We start from the raw sequence: 25,285 nt of genomic DNA on the forward strand, positions 1-25,285 counted from the left end.
TTTTGTACAGACAGTTATGATCTGCAAACATGGCTGCACACTCTTAATCTTGTTTTCCATTCAGAAATATTTACAAAGACATTCATCACTGCTGTTAGCAGCTGCCAGTGTCTTGAGTAGTAGAAGCTAACTCAGATTTATTAAGCAGATTTACAAAGATTGAATTTGTTTTTTTCCAATAGCTCGTAAAAAGAAAAGAAAATTGACAATTGAAATGCCAAGTTCATGGCGTCCAATGTTCTTAAAGTACTTTTTGAATTTCATGTTCAGAAGTCGAACAGTGATTGAATTCATTCCACTTTGAGCATCTGCTCCTATCATGCACGGAGAGAGTCAAAGATCTCTCGCCATAAAAGATTGTCAGATGTTGTCAATGTTTTAAAGAATGTCGACAATACTTCAAGACCAAAGCTAACAAAAATGAAAGCATATGATCTGTTTTCTGTTCTCCCAGCTATCACCCCTAAACATAGCTTTTTTTTTTTTCACTGTTTTTACAAGGTAAGAACCGCGTCTGCTGAATCCTTTGAAGAGTGAGAACGGAGGAGACAAAGGAAGCAGTAGATCCACTGCTGTTAATGGGCAAATGGTTCACATTTAGGCCAGCGTCATGATATGGAGAACATGTGGGCATTATCCTGCTGTGTCAGAGCCCTGCTCTGTGAAGGAGATATGATCAAACACCACTTGAAACTTTGGTAAAGGCCTACGCTGATGAGCCATCCCGTCCAATGGCTGCATGAAACAGATTACTGCCCCCGCTTTCTATATGGCGATGGGCTATTTTCTACTTATGTGGGAAGCTGATAGCAGGACATGTTGCGTTCTTGTGTTTGGTTGAAATAATGTGTTTAGGATGGGTCTGGAGTCTCAAGTTGTTTGCGAAAGTGTGCAACCAATAAAGCCATATGAAGCCTCGAATGGCGGAGGCGTCCTTGAATCCACTAAATGAGAATCCTATCTGTGGCACATTTAAACCACTGCAAGAACAAAATAATATTTGATTGTTCACTTGCCAGGAAATTTTGGACTGGACGTCTCAGTGTCACATATCAAAGACGTGTAGCAGGTCTAGTATTACAGCAGCTAACTCTTCCAGTTTCATGCCATGAACTTCTGTTTTATCTGACTACCGATTTTTTTTTTTTCCCCCTTTGCGTGATCAAAACCATTGCTTGTCAAGAAAGTTTGTTATGCAATGGCATATGATACAGACTAAATATGGTAATGTAAAAACACACTTGCTGCCCGCGCCTGGACAATACTTTAACCATCTCAAAGCACCAGTGATAAGACTGGTATTTTAAGTGTCATAATGCTGTCAGCAACTGTCCACAAAGCTGGCTTCATGGGGATTTATTCAGCATGAGCAGAATGTGAAAAAAAAGACCAGAAAGGATTTGGATACTAAATTTGGGAAATTGTAACAGAGGGGCAGGTTTGCTGTCTTGGTTTGACCACACATGTCCTATTTTAAATCTCTGGATTTTTCTTTTCTTTTCTGTAGTTCAGCGACAGTATAACTTTTTCGGTTGTGTTTCCTGCTCCATGTGTGTAGGTGGACTTTAAGGCCTTTAAATGAGGGTTTCAGTGCTATTAGTGTTCTTGTTTATCTCAAGGGCAGTGTCTAATGGTTTCTTAGCTTGACACTGTTGTCAGAGCTCAGTGCTGTTAGCAAATAATTCCTCTCCATCAGCGTTTACCACCACAAAGCTAAACACTTACCAGGCTGCGGTATAAACAAAACAACCCCAGCAGGAGTGGTATTATGGGGGGAGTGGGAGGGCAGGGTAATGGAGGGAGGTCTGTATCCTCCTCAGCCCCCCTCCAAATGTCTGTTTGATGTTTAATTTTCTCCTCTTCTCTTCTCTTCCTTTTCTTTTTTTTCATTCCCCCATTTTCATTCATTCATTCATGTTTGCCGTTATTATTTCAGGCAGGCGACCAGACAGCCACTGTGCTCACTCTTTGCGCCATGATGGACTTTGATTTGATGCAGGAGACGTGCCAGCTGGCCATCCGGGACGTAGGTGGCCTTGAAGTCCTCATTAACTTGCTGGATACAGATGAAGTCAAATGCAAAGTGAGTAGCTGTGCCAAAGCTGGACCTGGATGGCCTGCAGGCATGAACAGAGCCGGCCGTGTGTGCCAGCCTGTGTTTTAGTTACAGAAACACTCGCACTGGGTAGAGAGTGTCCCTCTGAAGACACAGGGTAGCAATTACTCTCCAGTTTGCTTAATGACGTGTGGGGGCGTCTCAAACCTGCTTTTATCATTATTATTTATTATTAGTCGGGTGCTTTATGTTGGCACGGACACAGTTTCCACCGACTAAACTATCATTTATAAACTATCATACTTAACTGTGGATGTTTTTCTGTATGTGTGTGTTTGTGTTTAGATCGGATCACTGAAAATACTGAGAAAGATTAGTCACAACGTGCAGATTCGTCAGACCATCGTTGACATGGGCGGCCTGCAGAACATCGTGAGGATTCTGGACTCGCCGGTGAAGGAGCTCAAGGCCTTAGCCGCCGAGACCATCGCAAACGTGGCCCGGTTCCGCCGGGCGAGGAGAACCGTCAGGCGGTACGGCGGCATAAAGAAGCTGGTGAGTCTGAGGAGAGAGAAACGTGATCTCTGTGCTGCCAGCGTGGAGTGCAGCAGAGAAAACTACACACCAGAACCTGATCTTTCTGTTTTTGTGTTATTGAAAAAAAAAAAATGTTATCCCTGCAATCCATGATGGTGTCAGCTGTGTTGTTGATTTAGTGCAGGCATTTGGTGCTAAACCACAGACACCTTGGAAGGTTTGAGGAAAAAAAAGAAGGATGGTTTTGTTATGATTATTATTTGTCTTTCACTTAGAGCGTAAAGCACATTTTCAGACTTTGCAGAAGTGTTTCGATGAACAGCGAATCAATCATCCGCCCATGCCCCCCTTTCACCCTGTGGAGCAGATGCCAGACAGTGGCCCATCCACTTTTAAAAAGGGCCCCAGAGACGGTGCTGTGCTAAAAAACAGATAGAATGTCCTTCACATCCTCTGACCTGCATTCATGTTTGTTGACAGAGGGACCTGTGATTAAAGCCTGCATGCCTTGTATATTTTCCTCAGCCCCAAATCGGATGTTCTCATGTGCGAGTCACTCACGTAGGCAGATTAATTTCATGCTATGCTACAAGACCACCTTTGAACTGCGCTGTGGGTAATAGCTTTGCCTACTCCGTCTCACTGGCCAGGAACGATGGATTAGAACACTGAATGATGGCCATAAACCGTCACACTGGGATTTTCAGGCCTAACATTAACATCTATCCTGACAGTTTTCCACTCCTAACATCTCTGGCTTTTTCATCCGTGCAGACTCCGGTGGTAATAGAGTTTTAATTATACCCTTAATCACAGCCAACAACTTGCTATTCCCCTCTTGACACCAAACATTATCACCCCAATCCAGAAAGAGACTTTTCAGAGCTTTAGAATTTATGTCAAGTTCATCAAGTTTGTGTAAATGGTGTGTGTGTGGGAGGTTTTCTGCTGAAACGCATGTGGTCCGCCTGCTCTCTGCACACGTTAGTTCATGTTTGTGTTTATCCACGTGTGTGTTTGTTTACCTTGTGTCTCTCCAATCAGGTGAAGCTGCTGGACGTGAGCTGGAATTTAGACACGCTGACTCCAAACCAGGAGAGGGACGTAGAGGTGGCCCGCTGCGGCGTCTTGGCGCTGTGGAGCTGCAGCAAGAGCACCAAGAACAAGAAGGCCATCCACAGGGCCGGAGGCACCCCGCTGCTGGGACGACTGCTCAAGTCCCGAGACGAGAACATGCTCATCCCCGTGGTAGGCACCCTGCAGGAGTGTGCCTCAGAGGTGAGGAGCTAGGGCGGCCCGGGAAATAAATCCTGCAGCGCTGGAGCACATGTGCTGTAATTTAAAGCATTCATGTTTCTGTGGTTCCTCTACAGCCATCGGGCTTTTTAGTTCTTGTGCAAATGGTAGATGAGCTGTCAGACGAAATGAATTTCCCTCTGGGGATTAATAAAGTCATTCTTATTCTTATTCTTATTCTTATTCTTATTCTTATTCTTATTCTTTTGGTGTGTCACTACAGGAAAGCTACAGGATTGCCATTCAGGCCGAGGGCATGGTTAAAGACTTGGTCAAGAACCTGAACAGTGACAACGATGAGCTACAAATGCATTGTGCCAGTGCAATCTTCAAGGTGCCTGTTTTCCACACTTCTACACGCTCATGCAGAATGAACCCGGAATAATATTTGGCAGATTTTTGAGCCCCTCTCTTTTGCTTTGCAGTGTGCAGAGGACAAGCAAACCCGCGACTTGGTGCGCACATACAACGGTCTGCAGCCACTGGTTTCGCTGCTGGCCAAGGTGAACAACAAGCAGCTCCTGGCCGCCGCCACCGGGGCCATCTGGAAATGTTCCATCAGCGTGGAGAACGTTGCTAAGTATAACTGGACTCGGGGCTCTCACCTTTTTACCTCTCATTAAAACACCCACACACACGCACACAGAAACACGCCACCGAAGCGAACACAGCAGAGATACAGAAACACATTGTATCCATATCTTTGCAGATGTAAGACTACATGTGTGTAATTAGTACCAAACAGACGAGTGTGACTTTGACAAATCACTTGCTGCGTGGGTTAATAGCAATTAGCAATTTTACCCACATGTGCCCTTAACTGTAGGAAAATAGGATTTCTAAGCTGACGTGGTTATAGAATGTGAATATATATTAATAGCAGCAGAGGATACCGAACACAAGGGCTCAGTCCTCTTGCGTGCATTAGCGTCGTCATGCCATCATCACATATGTTACTTTTATGGGGTCTCGCGTTCATTCATCACCGGCTGTGTAACTTTTTCCATTTGCATGCTGTTGTCATGTCTGCCTTTCTTTTTTTACCACTGTGTCCGTTTGAAGTGATTATTTGCATTAAATGTAAAGTTTTTGTACGGATCCTATTAACTCTGATCTTTTATGCGAGCGTTCGCCGCTAGAATTCTGCCTTTTCCACCGTTAACAAAAGCTGAAGTGAACGTGCTGATTTTATAGACTCCAGTGATATGTTAGTCAGGGCCTGTTAGTCCTGAACCAATCGCAGGCATACTGAAAGAATCAGCCCGGAGAGACGGTGATTTTCTAATGTCAGAAGACGCGGGCTGACAGAGCCTTTAATCATTTGTCATGTAAAGCGGAGGTTTATTTAAGTGTCAGTTAGCTTGGTCCTTTCAGCGGTGACATTTCTGGAAGGGTTCTTGACTTTGCACTGTAGTGTCAGATGATTTTTAAGTCAGTATTTTTTTCCCCTTTAAAATAAATAATGCCCCAAGACTGTGCCCTGGCAGACCCATACATTTCCTCCAGTGCTCCCTTGAAAGAATGATTAAGCTGTGTTTATTTTCTTATTCGGTGTGAGGCTGGGGATATAACATATGAAAACATGCAGTGATTTAATACCTCGGTAACATATTAATCAATTCGAAACCCCTCTCTCTGTCTGTCTCTCTGCAGCGTAGCACAGTACGTTACAAGACGTTGTCTTTTAATCATTTTTATGATAAAGGCTGTTTTTGAGGTTTACGGATTTTTAGCTGAGGTGAGATTATGTGAAAATGTTTTTCCTCTGACTCAGAAATGCTGTGTAGTTCAAATTGCAGTGGAATTCTAAAAATAACAAGAAAAGCGCTCGGTAGCACACACGCGGATCTTTCTGCACGTCATATTTCATAACTGACAGAATGATATCCTACATTTAAAGTCTAAGTTAAGTCCTCCCAACTGGAACTGAGTGTCTGCTGCCACATTGAGTTAAGCGAGGATTCCTGTGCAGAGGCAGAAGCATGACGATAACATTCCTTCAAAGCAGGATGGACAGATCGCTGTCTATTTAACCCATGTCATGAAGGAAACCCTGATTATTTATCATTATTAACAGAACAGCATGGCCATTACTTAGACGGACAGTTCTTTTTTCATACTAGAAAATTGAACTTTTAAAATGGCTTATTAATAAATTTTTAACAAAAAAAAGAAGAAAAAAAAGAAAGAACAGTTATAAAAACAACAGCAGTGGCATAGCTAAGGAGCCCTTCTGACTGCAGCTTGGCGTGATGATAAAACAAGTTAACTGCACTGGCCATGAGTAATGTGGCAGCTTAATACACTTGCTGCCAGCACAGGCCTTGTGCCATACGTAATGACTTGTCACACCGCTGCGATGTAAAACAGTTATGCTACCACTGATAATAGCAATAATAGAAATAATTATAATCACATGTGAAGCACATTTAGTGACACTTCATTAACAAACACAAAATATCACAACTCTAAATTTAACATGTCACAGTGGTATGTTAGTGAGCTTCCCCAAAGGGCCGCAATATGAAGTGAGTTCTCATTTTGTGGAGGGTTTTTCTTTCTGTGTGTTATGTTTTTATTTTGTTTTTTTGGACGATGTGGGAAGTTGGGTGTGAATGAAGGTGAAAATTGGCCTCCTCATCAGGAGGAAACCAGCATGATGCACAGCAAATGTTTGTAATGCACACTTGAATGTGTAAGTGGATCTGTTTTTTCGTACTCTCTCGGGCTTATTTGAATCACTTAAAATGTCGAGGTCAGGCAAAAGCTTGGAATGAAGTGACTGAGCCATTACTGTCAAAAAGGAAAGGCTGCTAATGGTGACAGGGTTTTAGGGGCATGCGCTCATTTCAGAATCAATCACAGGCTGAGTGGTGTACCGAAATGAAAATCATTTTGGAATACAGTTTTGCTGCAGCAATAATGGCAGGCAGAGAGTGGATATTTCCCTCTTTTCTTTCATTAAGTACACGGTCAAATGAAACAGACCTCGCTGCCCACTGCAAACAACATGATTTTCTCCTCTTTTATGTGACTGATGAGTAGCGTGGTCTGGACAGTATAGGGGTCGGGGGTGTGGGGTGTGGGGTGTGGGGGGGGCACCTCCACTCAAGACAAGTAGCGGCATGTGTTAACCATTTTCATGATTAATGACGCATCAGAATGAGAGATGATCGATGCCCTGAAATATAATTACATTCATAACCTAAAGCATGTTTGTTGAAATACCACATGAGCTTATGTTAGTTGTATCGTTTTACATGACACAGATGAGATACCTGTGCCAAGGTTGCAGCATGCCGTACTGTATGCACTACCTTTTTGTATAAGTCCTGCTTGGAAACGCTGAAACATAATTAATGGATGTATCGATATGTGGTTGCGAGGGGGCCTGTGTACGGAGGTGTTACAGACACAGAAATGCTGTAAAACGCCTTGACAAAGGAGCGAGTGAACAACTTTGCAATGGAAAGTCGCAGCTGCCAAGTCTCGGACTCTTATTTGCCAGAGCAGTAATGTTTAGGGTCAAGATTGTGGGGTTTGCTTCCAATTACTGACTACCCCTCCATCTTACCTCTGTTCCAGTCCTATGATGAGCAGACCATAATTGTCCCTCCAAATGATACTTCTCCTTCTCCTTGCCTCGCAAAACTCCCGTGCTCACCCAAGTTATTCACTGCTCAGCCTGTTCTGTGTCAGACACATCGAGCTGTCTGTTAAACTTCAGGTTAATCGAGCGTCTCTCTCTCTCTCTCTCCTGCTCCCTGAAGTGTTTTACTCTCACTTGGGCCGGGCTGTAACAACCCTGGTTAGTCAGTCAGTATTTAAGCTTTCTGCACTCTTGGTTGAACGTGTGACTAGTGCTAGATGAATGGGGGAAAGGAAAAGGCAGACAATCAATCATAGAAATCTGCTGCACAGAAGCCTCACTGTGGTTCCTGTGTCTTCTGACAGGCCTTAATAAGCTTCCAGTTGTGCGGAGCCCAGTGTTTGCAGTAGGAGCCGCTTCAGGCAGCTTCGTGTAACGCTACTCCTGCCATCACGTAATTACTTGAGTTGGGACTGGCTTAACAAAAATAGACATGACTTACCATTCATTTATCAAAAGTTATGTCTGTTATTACAAGATAATTCTACTGTAGTCAACTGCAGATGACACTTCAGTGATGGCATAGGAAAACCATTGTTTTTCTTTATGGTGAATTTCACTGAAGTTAACTTTGGCAGCTTCTCTGTTCATTAGCAGTGTTTTCACTTGCAAGAATAGGCTGTCTGTCGGTGGACCCTGACCAAAACCAAATGACCTTGGCCATCTACAATAGCTTACGGACCATGATGCCAGCAACCGTAACTGTGAATAAAAACAGTCGTAGAACTTAACTGTACATCAGAGGTTTGTTGAGGTTTTTTTCGACCGCGTTATATCCCTTTTAAATGTTTACTATAGTTTACCACTCTATAGCGCTGGCAAACAAGGCAAAATCATGGCAAAAGAGGGAGGGAGAGCTTCCAAACCACAGCAAAGCTTCAGTTGTGCACAAGTACGTACAAGGGACAACTGTGAGCAGTCGTGGGAAAACTGCTCGCACCGCTGGGACACAGTGAGACATCTGTGCCCCTGAGGCTGAGAGCTCCATAACTGCTACCTGTCACTGACGCTGCTGATAGCATTAGTGCTGCGGCTCCAGCTGTGGCAGCGTTGGTCTGTCAGTCTGTTTGTCTGTCTGCAAGTGACATAAACTCTGGCACTGAGTCTGATACAGTATAGACTCTCATGGTTCCCAGGTGATGCATCCTAAAGAGTCTGGGGACTGTGGTTCTCTCTAGTGCCACCACACGGTCTGATTTATAAAATGCATTCAGTACATAAGACAGCTACATCAGCATGTTCAACCTTTTCTTGTTTACTATCATTTGATGTAATAAATTCATTAATGTGAAGTGATTAAAGAGGAACTATGCAAATCCAGTCACTTTTCAGCTGTTTTGCTAACCCTCGTCCTGGCCATGTGCATTGGTTTACAACGAAGCCGTCGAGAAATCAATCAATAGAGTGGAACATAACGTTATATATCATACACAATGTTAGAATGTGCTTATTTGTGGCTCTTTTTAGGCTCTGATCTTACAAGGTTGTTTTTTAGCCAAGAGACACTAGGTGGATGGTAGAGAGCCTCCATTCTCCCTGGAACAAGTTAAGCCATTTATTAAACCATCATAGTTACTTTACTCCAAAGCTGTTTAATTTAGGTTAAAATGTAGCAAAGTTAAGCTACAAATCCTGCATTGTTCCTCTTTAATTATTGTGACTTCTGCTTCTGTTTCTTCTCTCTCCATTCTTGGAAGGTTTCAGAAGTCCAAAGCCCTGGAGACTCTGGTCCGCCTGCTCAACGACCAGCCTGAGGAGGTGCTGGTGAATGTGGTCGGCGCCCTGGGAGAGTTCGCCCAGATACCTGAGGGCAAGTCCATCATCAACAAGTGCGGAGGCATCAAGACGCTGGTTAACCTGCTGGTCGGAACAAACGAGGCATGTTCAACCTCCTCAGCCCTGTCACATTTAAAGGGATAGTTCAATATTTTGGCAAATTCGCCCATTGCCATAATCCCTATAGTCATAGGAGTAGATTCATTGCCTTTTGATTGTTGAAGTATCCCTTTTTTATTTTCATGTCGTTTGCGCAGGCGCTGCTGGTGAATGTAACGAGGGCGGTGGGTGCCTGTGCCACAGACAAGGATAACATGGCGTAAGTTTCTGTCTCTCTCTCTCTCTCCCACTACGTCCAACCAGCCAACACACTTTGGTTTACACAAGGCAAACGGCCCCATGTGAGGTGTCTCTTAAAATGCGATTAGTGGCCTACTCACTGTCATTACTGAATTAGCTCTAAACACATATTCTTGGCCATGTCTTGATGTCATATGTTTTGACAAGGGAATGACACCAACTGCTGTACTATTAACCTGTCATGAGCTGATGCTCGGAGAAATCTATGTTCTTTTAATTTGTAATTACGCAGGTAGGCTCCTCTTTCATCCCCCGGCTTAATGGCAGATTTTAAAGGCTTTGTTTATTGTACCTGCTGTGTTAAATATGGTTGTGGTTTAATTCCCAGTGTTTTACTATAGCTTTGCGGTCACTGTCGAGACTCAGGCTGGTCAGATGAACATACCTAAAGCCCTGCCCTGTCCAAGACTACATGGCTGGGAAAACACAGTGAACCACAGTGCAGAGCAGGCTTTGTTCTGTGTTCGTTTAACCTCACCCTCGACAATACTGCACAACACTGTGCCTTCCATCTGCTTTTACAAGGCTGTTATGGAATACAAGACCATTCTTAATTAGCACTGGACACAAATACAGCTTAATGTCTGAATTCACACTGCTAGTTAGCTGTTAATGCTATCATATGAGCCCTATTACATTTGTTTGTGGGCAAGAAAACAAGGGGTTGAATAAAAAGTGAAGCATGTCAAAATAAAGCCACCAACTGTGGTAAACTTCACACAAGAGGAGAAGTGTTTCAGACTGTTTCAACATGTTCTCTGTGTTTTCTCACGGTATATTATATGTATATATATTTGGACCGGACCTTGTAATCTTTTCTCTCTTTACACTAAAGTTTAGATTTCAATGGCCGCTTGTGGTGATGGCTTATTCTGGGACATGAACAGTGTGTGTACAGAAGTTTGCTGAGCAATGAACACCACTTTCCTTTGATTGTTTCATGCTCCAACCCAATGTGGCCAGAGCTGTTTTTCAGATTCCCAGTGTTTTGACGGTGCTTGGTTAGCTGACAAATATCACGCTGATGAATTCACAATACCAAGCTACAGCTACAGCCTTCCTGTCAGTTAACATGACTTCATTTTTAACCAACAAAAACCTTTTTTTCTTCTTCTTTTTTTTCTCAAATACCACCCTCTGTTGATCAGGGCAATCATTCCCTCATCATCATTCTGATTCAGGTCATCCATAACTACTGAAAGCCCAGAAACAAGCACTGATCACTTTCAAGTTTTCCATGAAATACTCATATGTTTGTTTTTATTCTCAACCAGTAGGCAGTGTGTGGTTAATGACATAGCACTTCCCCCGATGAATCCCCGTGTATCTACAAGAGTGAACACACGTTGTCTAATGCCTCCAGGGTTTGTGGTCTCCTCCTCTAATCCATCACTGTCAGCTGCAACTTCATTGCTAATCTGTTTCATACCTGCTTCATGCTAAGATGGAGCTGTTTTGGCGGATGATATGACGCTTCACTTTTGTTTTTGGTCCGGATTTAAGAGGCCCCGCGCACTGGAATCTGATGTTATGATCCCTCTAGACTGATTTATGTGCAAACGGAAGACAGATGGCGCAGGGGACGTCCCTGATGAGTGTTCGCTCGTTGCCAGTCACGGAGATACTGTGATTAGGGAGTGTTTAAGTAATTATGACAGCATTCAATGTCGGCCTTGTTGGTGGAAGCACACATGGGGAACACGTTACATGTTATTTATACCAGACAACGGGTGCACTGTGGCGTAATTCTTTGGGTTCCCAGACCCTGACTGCAGTTTTGACTACAGTCATGTATACAGCATGAAATACAGCTCATGCTTAAGTAAACTTCACTCAGACTCTATGAAATACAGAGCGACCTGTCTCTGGCTCTGTTTGATTTGGAAAGAGGTCCTCTTTTTGGCTCTGGTTGAAAAACAAGCCACCAACATAAAGTGTAAGTTTGTCTCACTTGCTATTTATAGATCCATGTATGAAGCACTATACGCAGATGTATGCACGTTAACCTCTGGCCCGAGCATCGCCGAGCTCTTTCCCCGTGGAGAGCGATTTGAGCGAGCAGACGGTGGGTGGGTTATAGACCTGGAGAGGAAATGAGCAGGACTGAAGTTGTGATGAAAAGACATTGTTGAAATCGATCGATGCTTTGAACCTGCTTGGCTCTTGTTGTGTTGAGCTGCTGCTGCACAGACGAAGAAGAAAAAATAAATCACGCGTCCTAATCCCTCAATTTTGAAGGCTCTTAATAAAACCTCAACCTAATGTTTTTTTTTGGTTTTGTTTAATCTTTGTTTGATTGTTCCTTTCCCTCCTGTCTCACACCTGTTTTCTGTCTCTCTCCCTCTCTCTCTCTCTGCAGAATCATTGACCAGCTAGATGGCGTCCGTTTGGTTTGGTCCTTATTGAAAAACCCCAGTCCAGAGGTCCAGTCCAGTGCTGCGTGGGCTCTGTGTCCGTGCATTGAGAATGCAAAGGTACCGGTCCAGTTTGGATCATTTCCTCCCCCTATATGAATTAACATAGATGTGTCTTCCTCTTCTTCTTCAGTCCGGTATCTGTGCCAGACCAGCCATTAGCAATTATGTGGGACAGAATTTTCCAAATCGAGCCCCTCGTCCACATCACATCCTCGGTTGTTTGCCGCTGTCAATCTCACCTCGCTGGCTCTCCTGCAGCAGCATGTTGGCCGCTGCCCCGCTCCTCCTCTCCAACATCCCTCTCTTCCTCAGCTGCTCTCCCTTCCCTCCCCTGACCATCTCCTCCCTCTCTGCAGCCGCAGCACAGCTATGGCCTGGAAATATTCAAAACCAATCAGTTGGATAGATAGCACACTGGTTGGACAGTTCAGCTCTCCCCTGTGTTTTCTTAAGTTTCTATGTGCTCTCTTTTGCCAATAGCTCTGGTAGAGATTGTCTTTGTGCTTCTTCAGGACAAGCTCTTCTGAGTCTGAAAATATTTTTCAATATTCATGCGGATTGAGGGAGCAAACACTCAGCTTCTGAGTCAAAATTCATTTTTTTTTCTAAATTAAATGAATGCTATCCACTTGCACAAGCAGTTGATCTTGACCGGCAGCCATTGTAGCTGTCTGCTTCACATTCACTTTTCATATGTTATTATTTATACATGAAAATGCGTATAAATTATATTGTCAGGCATATAAGTCAGTAAGAAAATTCTCATACTTGATCCCACTGAAGGGAAAACCATAGACCTTTGCATGACCTTTGTATTTACTTGGGCAGGGGTCATGTGCACCCCCCGACTCCCCCTGATGGTGGTCCTGGTCTGTGCAAGTGAAACCCACCAAAGGCACACAGACGGTCTGGAAAATCAAAGAGTGGTGCAGAGTTCGTGTTGTTTCAGAATAAAGGGTTATCCCGCTCACAAAACAGAAGCCTTCTTATATCACCATGCTTGTCTCTTAAGCTTTTCCTCCAGCCTGCCGCTGCTGGGAGGTGAGCCGGGGCAGGCCTGTGTTAGAGGAGGCTTACATGAACCTCGGGCTAATATGAAGCAGAGAAGCCTCCTTGGCACACTGGGATCGGCGAATTGGGAAGAACGCAGAGAGAAAGACTGAGTAATATCCTGTGGCATGGCTTTTGATTTCCCAGTTGAAAATCTTCTCTCAACATGCTACTAGTTAGAGAGGCACACAATCCAGGCATGGAGCGCTGGGTAGCCCATGGTTCCTGTGATCCCACCCCTCTAATGAAAACACTGCACAAGTGGCTTCAGAAAGCCACAACATGCCTCTTATATAATTTTAGATACAACTATGCGTAGAATGAAATGGTGTCGGCCCATAAACTTGGCACATGTTTCCATTATATAAAAAAAGAAGAAAAAACTCCACTTGTTTTTGCAAATCATTATACATTGGTCACGGTCACTATTTCTGCATAAGTAAACAGTTACATAAAACTCTTTGTCTCTGCGGAGGGAGCAGTGTGAGGTCTGACGTATGTCCTCAAGCCATGTCACTTGGTGCTGAAGAAACGAGGGGGTTTGGTTTCATTTAGCAACAAGCCTGACATTGTTATAGGTGCAATGCTGAGTTAGTGGAGTCTTGTATTATGAATGTCTTCATGCCATCATCACAGGTCTCCTACTATTACCCTCCAACTCTAATTTCAGTTACACATCAGCAGATCTTTGATCTCCTGGGCGCTTGTATCATTTCCAGCTACAAACGTAATGTTGTTCTATTAGATTATCGCTGTGATTAAGGTAAACAGCTTGTCAGTGGGACAATCTGGTTAAGTTTAAACATATATTGGGTCCAGGCAGGTGTCTTGGGGGCGAGGAGTTTTTTTTTTTTTGTGCTGGCTGGAATTTCTCTGGCCCAGAAGTGTAGCAAAAATGATGCATGGCAACCATATGGAGGGAGAAGGGGGACTGCAGACCCACTAGTGAGCGCTAACAAAGTTTGACAATGTTTGTCTGGACGTCAGTGTGCCAATTTTGTGGGAAATTCATGAACATGCTTTTTGGGTGATTTTTCTGAGACAGGGGCAACGACAAGAGCTAAATAGTGCTCTTTGCCCATCGAGTGGAGGAACCCGATACAGCTGCTTCGGTGCAGTCGTTATTTAGATAAAAACCCCCATGTGGTTCCAGTTAGCAGTTCCATAGTGGATTTATGAAAGAGCTGTGGTATAAATGCATCTGGTGGATGCTCCGTACAGTTGTGCTGCCTCTCCACACAGACAGACGCTCGCAGATCGGCGACTTCGACTCGCTCAGCAGCACCAAACAAGTCGACTTAGCAGTGAATCATTCAATTATCGTTGTTCTCCAATCAAGGAAACACAACCCTCTCAGTCACACGTAATGGGGTGTATCATTAATTTGCCTGGATGCAGAGGCACATTGAGATGCTTGATTTATTTTTCCTTTACATAGTAGCCATGTATGTTATAGAAGCCTGATTGCTCCGGAGAAAAGGGTCAGGGCACGCTTCTGCCATTCAGAGCTTGGCCCTGCTCCCCTCGGCACTGAGATCACGCACACCAGATAATGTGTTTTCTATTTCATTTCATCCTGAGTAAGAGGAGGGGAGAGAGAGAGAGAGGGGATAGCGAGAAAGACCTTTCCGTGTGCAGCCTCATAATGCTGTGGTTTTCGGATCTGGGGGCCCGTCCAGGCCATGAAAGAGATTCTGGCTAGTCTATCGCAGCTGGTGGCTTGAGAGAGCTTCCTCTGTCGCAGGGACTCCCGGCCAGCCGTCATCAGTATTCCTGAGGAAGGGCTTCCTGTGTGTCGGGGGGTCAGCTCCTGGCCCCGGCACACACACACACACACACCCCAGCCCGCGCCCCCCCAAACGCCCAGCCCTGCACTGCCCGCATGGCTCATCCTCTGGCACAGCATCACAGGGCCCATACACCGCAACCCTGACCTGATCTCAGCTGTGAGCTCTCTGTTATAGAGGAGAACACAGCAGTACATCACACTCCCCCAAAGTAGCTGAACACTAAACCTGTAAATCAGATGCTCCTGCTTTTTTTTTTTTTTTTTTCCCATTCAGTGCAGCATTGATGAAATCCCATAATTTGTACATCGAAGAACAACTGTTCAGTGCACATAATAAATTCTGTGATCGCTGCGCCCACTCCACAGTACTGCGGCATTCATCAGCTCTTGACAAGTAGATTGATGTCGAAATGAACTCAAATTAAGCATGCTTTGTGATTTCCATCCAGAGATCCATAATTGTATGCTTTTTTGGGGGGGGTGCAGAATTTCTGTTCTATTTTCAAAGCACTGAACATTACAGGCTCAGCCACCTTCATGTATTCTTCTGCGGCGGCCGATACGGTGAGTTGTGATTTTAAACAGTGGCCTGTTGTGCCAAGCCATGCTAAAGCCGGTGTCTCCGCCAGCTCTTCCGCTGTGGTTCCCTGTGCGCTCCCTAACAGCCTCTCGGTTTTGGTAGGCATTGCCCCATAAGTGGCCCGGAGTCTCTGTGGTACCAGCTGGTGCCATGAATTCAAACCATGAAACGTCGAGTCTACACACTGTGTCAGCCCGGGGCGAAAGGTTTAAATGTCACTGCTAAGCTTTAAATGCTACGTTTCGTCCTCATTATGACATGGTGGGGTGAGAGCAGAGGTTGACGAACATGTCGGATTTATTGCGCGATCACGAAGAATTCAAAACACAGCTGTGAGGGTGTTTTGAGTTTGGAAAAGCTAAACATAGCTCCTCGGCTCGGTTTTCACTAATGAGACAATGATTGTTGCCTGAGCTGATGAGGATAGTTTGTTTGTACTTATTTAGAATCCTTTGTTTTGTCTCCCTCGCTTAAATGCCTCCTCTTTTTCCTCATCACCACCTCATTACACCACCTCCCTCCTCAGCAGCTAATAGGAGTCTCTTTGACTGCAGGATGCAGGGGAAATGGTGCGCTCCCTTGTCGGTGGATTGGGGCTGATTATTGATTTACTGAAGTCAACAAACATCGAGGTCCTGGCGAGCATTTGCGCCGCCATCGCCAAAATAGCCAAAGACAAGGAGAACCTGGCAGTGCTCACTGATTATGGGGTTGTCCCACTCCTGGCCAAGTTGACTAACACAGTAAGTACACCTCATCGCTGGAAACAAACAAGGTTGTACTATTCGGGAACACTGCGGTTATTGTCAATATACAAAGAAACTGTCTTTACAGTGTATTTTTAGTTGGCGTTGTCTAACTCAACGGAGCATAAATGCAACTAATGAGAAGAACGTTGGTAGATTTTGCCAGGAGTCTCTTGCTGAGCCCGTTCTCTGCATAGTAAAGACTGTTCTCCTCTCCACAGACCGATGACCGGCTCCGTCGGCACCTCGCTGAGGCCGTCAGCCAGTGCTGCATGTGGGGCAGCAACAGGGCGGCCTTCGGTGAAGCCGGTGCCGTGGCCCCTCTGGTGCGCTACCTCAGGTCCAAGGACGGCGCCGTCCACCAGAGCACGGCCATGGCCCTGTATCAGCTGTCCAAGGATCCAAACAACTGCATCACCATGCACGCCAGAGGAGTGGTCAAGGTCAGTTTTTAGAGCCTTTGTAGCAGGATATCTGACTCCTCACTCATTTTTCTTTATAGATAATTAACACAGCGGTTATTTATCTAGTTTAGTCGGCGCTTTGGAGACTAAATCCGGCATAATTACATTGAGGAAAATGTGCCTTGGCCTCCCACCACCCTTGTTTTAGCAATGTGCGAAAAACACTAAGTAATAAACTTTGAAAAGCTGTGACTATTTTCAGAGCCTTTGACCGATGGAGCAGAAACAAAGTGGGTTTTATTCGGCGGCGGAAACATGACTCCACTTTCTAGCCGTCATGGGAATTCAGAAAAGCAAACAGCTCAGTGTGTGCGAAGTGCCATTTCTCCAGTAGACCCTAGATGCCATTACAGCACAAGTCAAAGGGCTGTAGCTGGGGGTAACTGTTGCTAAGGGCTGTTCCTGGACATCAGGGCAGAATGCGGCAGCGATATGGTGCAGGCCAAGGAGTTTAGTCAGAGCTGTTCGAGGCAAAAAGAGAACAATGTTTTTTTATAGTCCATTTTTCCCCCCCCTCCTTCTCTGTAAGGCCACATCCGCCAGCGCTCTTCATCATGGCAGTTGTGCGGTGGTGCACTTACAAGAAGAAACAAGCATTGTTTTGCCTTTCCATGCTCAGCTCCAGAGACTGTTTATGTTTGTCTCTGCTGACAGTGACGTAGAGATTTTATGTTAAGATTACCCCGTAACTGATGTCTTGTCACAGATGGTAACCTGCCCATATTTCAGCATTTTTTTGGGAGGGGGTAAACATTGCTATCATGCTGTAATTCAATCAAAGTTTCACATACAAAGACTTTCACATGAGAAATCTTTTTGTGGCCGCAGTGACTTTAAACCCCTTTTTTTCCCCCTAAATAACAACTGCAATATAAATTATGAAGTGGTTATGCTATTGCAGCCAGATATTTTTTTCCCATGTTCATTAAATGGTATACTTTAGCTTGATCTGCTGTTACAGTGTATGTGGTTCAACACTAGCCATAATTGGTAGCTGGACTGAACATTGGGTGTTCCGAAAGAGTTATGTCCAATTTGCAAAAGTCGTTAAGCTGAGTGCTTTTTGTAGTTTGAGCCACGACAAAAACTGGACAAGTCCTCTTTCTTGCTCACAGTTAGTGTGTGTGTGCATATGTGTGTTTCTATATTTGAAATTCTAGTGTGAGTTTGTGTGTGACTTTGGGTGTGTGTGTGTGCGTGTGTGCACAAAACATACCACCCTTTTTAATCTGTCTCTGTGTTTGCCCTTATTAATGTACCAGTTAAGAGTTGCAACACTACTCCATAATGTATTTTTGGACTTTTAAAGAGCTTAATTGCCAAAGGCCACGTAACTGCACCAGCATTGCATTTGTTCCTAATCTCAGACATGGAAACACAACACAGGCAGCCTCATTGTTCAGTCTGGCCTCCGTCTCAGCCAGTCTGGTCGGGGGAGGCTGATACTTACCTGCATGACCCCGGAGGAAACATTTCCAGTGTGGGGAGAGCTTGCTTGTCTATCTCCAGCTCTCTCAGTCTGTGATATACAGCTTGCTGGTGGAGAGAATGTGTTAAAACAATATGTCCATTAGTTTTGAGTGGATCGGAGAGAGAGGGTTTATCGATATAGCACCCTGTGTCTAATTTATGGTCCTGTGTGAGTTTTTGAGCTCCCCTCGTATTATTACAAGCGTATTTTAAAAAGTGTTTCTGTGCCGTAGAGAAGCTCTAAAAACACGCTCACCCACGTGTAGTATACGGTTTCGAAACGAGCAAAGGTCTCTCCGACTCTAAAGCAGCTTTAAAAAACTTACCTTCCTCTCTCTAGCATACATAATGGTGTGTAGACCCCCTCCCCGAGATTCACGGGGGAAATTAAGAATCGAAAAAGAAAGTATTTCACACTGGAAAACACATTAGTGACCTGTATTAGTGTTTTTACTCCGCCTCAACCAAAACATTCAAATTGTGTCCGCTCAGTTATTTAGTTTCAATGCAACGAGCATTTAACATCTTAAAAAAAAACAAAAAAAAAGCTGTTTAAATTCATGTTTGGATAGAAACCTGTGGAATGCATTGGATCGTATCAGGCCTTGTTCAAGAAAAGTGACCCAGGTGCTCGCTCTCACAGGAAACACATACCGGGGAAAAGAGCGTTTTAGTTTTGGAGATGAATTGCTCTGGACATTTGATTTGACATCCCCTCTCGGTATCTCGCAGTTTTATACGGATGCGCTTCATTTTGTGTCATGTACAAAATCAACATTCCTTCCCCCTGCGCTTTACGTTGCTTCCAAAGGACTGGAGATTGTTTGCTGAAACCATAAATCCTTGTAGACAGCTTCAGCCAGCTATTTGTATTAAAGAGGCTCTTTCATAAGAAAAGCTTTGTGAAGTAAATTGATGAAAATTACAAAATGCGGATGGTAATTATTGGTAATTTTCAACCTCGGGTATTCCAGAGCGTGGCTTTTGCCAGGTCCTGGTATGTATTTTGGGCCTTAACTAATCTAAATGAGAAAAACGTTTGCACTTTTGTTGCCATGAGCACACTTCTCCTCCGGCACGGTTACTGTTTGTTTTAATTTTTTTTTTTTTCATTCCCCCCTTTCACTTACATGCTCAGACTGCAGGGGTGAAAGTGTGCAGCTAGGCTGTGGGGGGCAGCAATTACACAAACGTTAAAGGAGGGAGTGAAAACCAAGCAGAGCATCACAGGTTTACTTTTGAAGTTTCCTCTGGGTTTGTGTGAAACATGACTTCAGGTTGTGGGTGTGGTGAGCAGATGATACAGGCGCTGTGTGTTGCCTGCTCTGTTATGACTACCATGTTGTTGAGATCCATGTGAGCGTAATGTTTTAGAGTCTCTGACTTAAGCCTCTCAGCCTCACGCCCACACCAGAAACGCCAAGCCATATCCTTCAGGTTGAACAGGCTCAGGCTCAGGCTTCAGACGTTCAAACTTTCCCCCCACCTCTGAAAGTCACTGATTTGAGAGCTGCCCTCCCTTCTTTTCCTCTTCCTCTTCAGAGACACAGAAAAGCAGCTTAACAGTCTCTGGCTCGCTGGAGGCTGCAGGGAATGTTGTTTACCTTGACTTCCCTCACCAACTTCCCCTCGGCCCAGCTAAACACTGCTGTCTGTTTGTGCAGTTTGCCTCCACGCCGGAGTCTAAAACATGGGAATGCTGGGAAAAAAAGGGGGCAGTGGGCTGATGGAGCCGTAATGGCTGTCAGAAACTGGGCGCAGGGGGAATTTCAGGCCGAGCTCCTGCAGGCTGAAGCGGTCCAACTGAGCGCACTTAACACCATGACACCTCCGCGTGCGATAGGACGTGTGTGTGTACACATGCAACAATATGTGCAGCCCTCCCAGACTGCACGCCTTCTCTCCCCCCCCTCTCTCCTCCCTGAGCTGTGGAGAGGAGGGGATGAGGGGGGCCGGCTTGTTCCCCGGCTCCCTTCTTGGAGGTCAAGACTCACTGGAGCTCTCTGAAGTGCAAAAACCTCAAAAACTCACGATCCAGTTTTCAAACGTGGGGCAAGTGTTCATGTTACCACAGTCAGGGAATATCTAACAAGTGGCGTATTATATTCTCAGAGCTCCCAGCTGGGAGGGAAGGAGCAGGCTAGAGAAAAAAAAAAGGGCAGCAAAGAGAGACACGCTTATCTTAGCCTAGCTGTGCGCTTCGGGAGACCTTATTTGGCGACGTCTGAATAACATGCTATGAGGTTGGCAAAAATGCTGCCTCTGGCACTTCTCAGGCATCCTCTCTTTTCACAAAAGAGACTTGTCTAGTGAGCTGCATGTTTTCTGGAGCCTGTGGATGTGAGTTTGCTTTTGGAGGTGTTTTGGATGCTATTTAAAAACCATATAAAACCTGAGGGCAAATGTTTCGCATAAACTCCTCAACACTGGTGCATTGAGATGAGCTGACATCTTGGACCGCCGTTTGCCTCTCCCCACAAAATGATGTGATTATAATCAGCGGGAAGGATTTATACTGTAGGTCCGCGCTGCTTCTTGTGCCCGAACACAAGCTGGCTCACCTCATCTTTCATCTGCTTTCCTTCCACTGTTTATCTTTGTGCTTGAAAATCCTGGGAATGTCTTCTCGCTGGCTGTTTGGCTGTTTGCTAACCACACAAATGTGCAAGGCGATGTTTTAAGCTCACATGTAACACGGAGAAGGGGTCGGGGTCAACCTCAGCTCCGCTTCGCTTCCGACGTGCGTTATGAGCACGAGCGGTTGGAGGGAAAACACGATCAGCTGGACGGAGATCAGGAAATGTCTGCGCTCGAAAATATTATTGAAAATGATTACTCAAGTTGACAGTGGCATTTCACTTTTGTGAGACAGACAAAGGAATCCCATCACTTCCTATGTTGACATGTGGAACCAACACTGAACAGGATGAGAGTTTTAAATAAGGAGGCGAGACGAGACAGAAATTGAGAAAATGGACTTTAGCCAGAAGTTTCTCTGCTGCCCCAAAACTAAACCTGAATTAATGGAAAGATGTAATTTTTAAAGAGAAAAGACATGTTAGGTATTGGCATCTTGTGTTGCTCATAAAGGTTAACAGGGATGTGACACATTACTGCACCAGGGAAACTGTCCAGATGGTCAAACAGCACTTGTAAACCTCCTCATTGTTTTTTCCAAATCTCCTCTCCTTTAGTTGGCTCAGACGTCTGAGCAGTTACTGTTTCTACCAAGGCTTCATTACGTGTAGGAGCAGAGAGTCCTTGTGTGCTTAGCTGAAGGATGTAATGTTGTTGTTGCTTCATTATGGACGTAAACAAGACTCTCCGAAATAATTGAAAGTGTGGCTTGGGAAACCTCAAGTGGCACACCATTGTGATTTGAGCCCACAGCACACATTGAACAAATTTAGATTCATCCCTTGCACCAGAGTATTTATGCTTACATTTACTTTTATTTTTGATTCAGCCCCAAAACCGCCCACAAACATAATGTAGTGATTTTGCTGCAGATAAAACAGGAAAAAAAAGCTCAGTCCTAAAAAAAACACATGCCACTCAGTGGTATTCCATATAGTGTGTTCCCGTTTGCTCAGTTTTACATAATACACAACTCTTTGAACGTACGCAAATCTTAAAATGTTCAATTTTTATGTAACCAAAAAATAAACTTTCCAAAGCTAGAGATTTTTTGGAAAGCAAAAAACCTTGTTCTGCAATAAGATCTAACGAGATCCATTACACAAGCCACTAATAGTCGGATATAATCTGACCTTTGGAGCGGCGGAAAGGCTGTCGAGTGGTGTGGTTCATGCTCAGGTTTTTAATGTCGAGCCTGCCCCGCACGACTTTCATCTGAACAAACTTACAGAAGCATGTGTGCTCGCAGCTGTAACCCCTTTGCTGAGGCATGGTTTGCAAGTAGGACACACACACAATGAATACACACATGCACACACACAGAGGGACACGTGCCAGTGCAGCTTGAAATTGTCACCGCACAGCCACCGTGTGTCTTTTGCAGCCCTAACCGGTGGTAGGGTGCAGGCAGCAGCCGCCGGTGCTGACATGGCAACATGCACGGCGGCCACTGCTGAGGTGTTGAAGGTGTATCAGAATCATTTATTTTAGGAATCTGTTCCCTGCTGCTGCTGTTGCCGCCACCAATCTGTGACCTTTGTCCTGTCCTCCCACAGCCTCTCATCCTCATGATGGGCTCTGACGATGAGATGCTCCAGGAAGCTGCTGCCGGCTGCGTGCGAAACATCCAACTCCTGGCTCAGGCCAATAGGAACGCCCGATTATTTTACTGAGAATCACTCAAGAGCTTTAGGTTTGTACCACAAGTGTTTGAAATGTGTTTTTATCTATCCATATGTATCAAATTAGCTGAGAGAGTTTTTATAAAAAGGTTTTGTGTTGATTGATGAGTATTTATTTGCCTTCTTGCTTCCGTTTCAGTAGGGAACTTTTATCCGTACATCAATTACCTCATCAGAAGTTCATACAAACATTTTTGGAAGCTGTCCCCCCATCCCACCCTCCTTTCTCTGTCTGTCTCAACTCTGAAATTGTGATGGTAAAAATAAATGTGTCCCTCTCATGTTTGTTCTTTTGCCAAATGCCCCGTACATCGATCGGGGAGTGAGACGCTCTGAGGCCGTGTTCCCCACGCTGACATTCCTCAAGTAATCCACACGAGACCACAATATCTAAACAAGACCCACATCTGTTTGGGTTGCTCAGCTTCCTCTTATACAGCGTGTGTGTGCGCCACACTTATATGAATATCTGTCACACATCCAAAGTGCAGTGATAGAAAAACGAGATAGAAAAACTGTACCAACGTTCAGTATAAATACAACGCAGCATTGTTATCATAAGTGCATAAGAAACGTCTACAACAATTAGCGGTACAACAGTGTGTCCTGTCTCCACCACAGATATTATGTACAAGAATGATTTAAAATCATGATTTTTCCACATTACTCACTGTTTACATACAGTAATTTTAGATTTTGTGAGGGTATTTATTATGAATAATAAAAAAGATATGTTACAAACAAGCTCATTATTTTTGTCAGTAAAACCAAAAATGAGTAGATGTTTGGCCTGTTGGAAATATCCATGTACCGAAGCACTTGTATGGCATTTACTCAACAGCAACTATAAAACAATCTAATGAAGGATTTTTGGGGGGGAAAACGCAGCAAATTGTTCTGTTTTTCCTCAAAAATAGGCGAGTTTTTATTTTTTTGTAGCTGACATATCTTTAAAAATGATATTTCCCTGATAATTATCTTGTCATGTTCCACACTGTACATGTACAGACCACACAGCAGCAGTTATGGTGCAGGCTCATTGTATCTGATCTGGGAATCGTCTGATCCTTTTGTCTTCTGTTCTTGTTTATTATAAACAGGCCGTGTCGGGGCTCGACGGCCCCTCTTTTGCGCAGCAGATTTCAGTGAAACGACGTGAGCCTCCACCACCGCCCTTCATGTCTGTCAGCCTCTCCGTCTCTCTGATCCCTCCGTCCTGGTCCCAGTTAGCTCAGATGCTCGGCACTAACCACAGACGCTGCCACAAACTCCCATGGGACTTTCATCATTAATATCGGCCACGTGCTAAAATAGAAAATTAGCAAACATTGAAAATATGTGGTCGAAAATCTTCATCACTCTTTGAAGTTTTAAACGCTACCAGCTGCGTGTGAGGGTCACTGGAGGAGCACAGATGGAGGAGAGAGAGTGAAGAAGCTACTTCCTCCAAAAACACAAAACTAGGAGCTGAAGGGAAGCCACTGTCTCCAAAGTATTCAGAGCAAATAAATTCCCAATGATTAATGGCTCTTTAATTCTGAGCAGCGAGCTTTACGGCCTCTGCAGCATGCCTAATGTCAGAACTGATTCAGAGGAAATGTTACAAGGAAAAACATTTTAACATTTGAACAAACAACGAAGGAAACGTGTTGTTTTTTTCATGTGTGTGTCTGCTTCCTTTTTCTCTCGCCAAGTTTCTTCATACTTTTTAATTTCTGGTAATTTCAGCTCCTTTTCCTTTTAGTTCTTCTCTCAGAATTTAAAAGGACGAGTCCAGCATCTCGGGGAATATCTTATTTGCTTTCTTTCCAACATTGAGATACAAAGATCGGTATCAACCTCATATCTGTGTGTTAAGCACAGAGCTGGACTCAGGATGTGGTTAAGCTAGCTGGGGATGAAGACTGAAAACAGGGGGAAACAGCTCGCTGTCTGGCTCCCCGGTTTCCTCATGAAGTATTTGCAAAAGCCATTTTTTAATATACTTCACGTCCTGCAATGTTAACATGCATGTCTCCTTCCTAACAGTGTTCTTCTTGCTTTTAGTGGCGCGTCGCCACATAACCTACTGCCTCAAACTGTCAATCTGTGGAGAAGCTGAAACTAAGAAACTACATTTTATAGGCGCTATTTCCTGTTGCTCCCACCTAGCTTTAGCATCAGCTGTTGTTTACTCACCTGTCTTGAAGAAACATTGTGAGTTTAAACTTTATTCCTTTATTCAACACCAGCTCTTGTCTCTATTACGTCTTTTCTTCTGCTGAAGTTAGCATACTAGCCAGCTAGCCCCAGTTAGCCCATCTCGTCACTTTGCAATAGTGACTCATTTTAGCCTCCAAGCTTCCCTGAAGTCGGAAGGAGAATTACAGCCTCTTGTATTATAAAGTCAACGATGACTGAAGCTCTTAATCACCACCACCTGCTCAGACATCAGGATCACATAAAGCTTGATTTTTTTGGTGAAGAACAACTCAACACAACAATATTTCTGCTGAGCCAGGTTTCTAATTGACAGCAGCACCTACTCTCTGTATGCACCGCCCCATCGTGTCTTCAGACCTTGATGAAGATCCTTAAACACTTGTGCAGAGACTGTGCTTCACTCTCAATCATCTTTGAACCTGATGTTGAGTTGAACCTTGAAAAACACAGAGCAGAGGCTGACTGGAAGCAGCGAGGTGGTTTCAGGAGCCTAGCCCTCAGGCTCATTGGTCATGAAGCCACAGTTGAGTGTATTAGTTGAGCCACAAACCCTCTGAGAAAAGAAACTGCCACT

At 44.4% G+C, this 25,285-nt stretch overlaps 1 protein-coding gene across 1 annotated transcript in view; it reads left to right on the forward strand.

Annotated features, from left to right (window-relative positions):
* odad2 (outer dynein arm docking complex subunit 2) overlaps window positions 1-22,610 on the forward strand; it is a 35,709-nt gene extending 13,099 nt beyond the window's left edge. The window contains exons 11-21 of the mRNA XM_085764046.1: window positions 1,937-2,083; window positions 2,402-2,611; window positions 3,638-3,871; window positions 4,113-4,223; window positions 4,315-4,469; window positions 9,236-9,416; window positions 9,572-9,633; window positions 12,034-12,148; window positions 16,065-16,253; window positions 16,478-16,699; window positions 22,384-22,610. Coding sequence (XP_085620172.1) covers window positions 1,937-2,083; window positions 2,402-2,611; window positions 3,638-3,871; window positions 4,113-4,223; window positions 4,315-4,469; window positions 9,236-9,416; window positions 9,572-9,633; window positions 12,034-12,148; window positions 16,065-16,253; window positions 16,478-16,699; window positions 22,384-22,500 — 1,743 coding nt within the window. The 3' untranslated portion in view covers window positions 22,501-22,610. The remainder of the gene's footprint in view (window positions 1-1,936; window positions 2,084-2,401; window positions 2,612-3,637; window positions 3,872-4,112; window positions 4,224-4,314; window positions 4,470-9,235; window positions 9,417-9,571; window positions 9,634-12,033; window positions 12,149-16,064; window positions 16,254-16,477; window positions 16,700-22,383) is intronic.
* The last annotated feature ends 2,675 nt before the right edge of the window (window positions 22,611-25,285 follow it).

Source organism: Trachurus japonicus, chromosome 20 (genome assembly GCF_045865225.1).
Source record: "Trachurus japonicus isolate A0001 chromosome 20, Traja_1.0".
Classification (NCBI taxonomy): domain Eukaryota; kingdom Metazoa; phylum Chordata; class Actinopteri; order Carangiformes; family Carangidae; genus Trachurus; species Trachurus japonicus.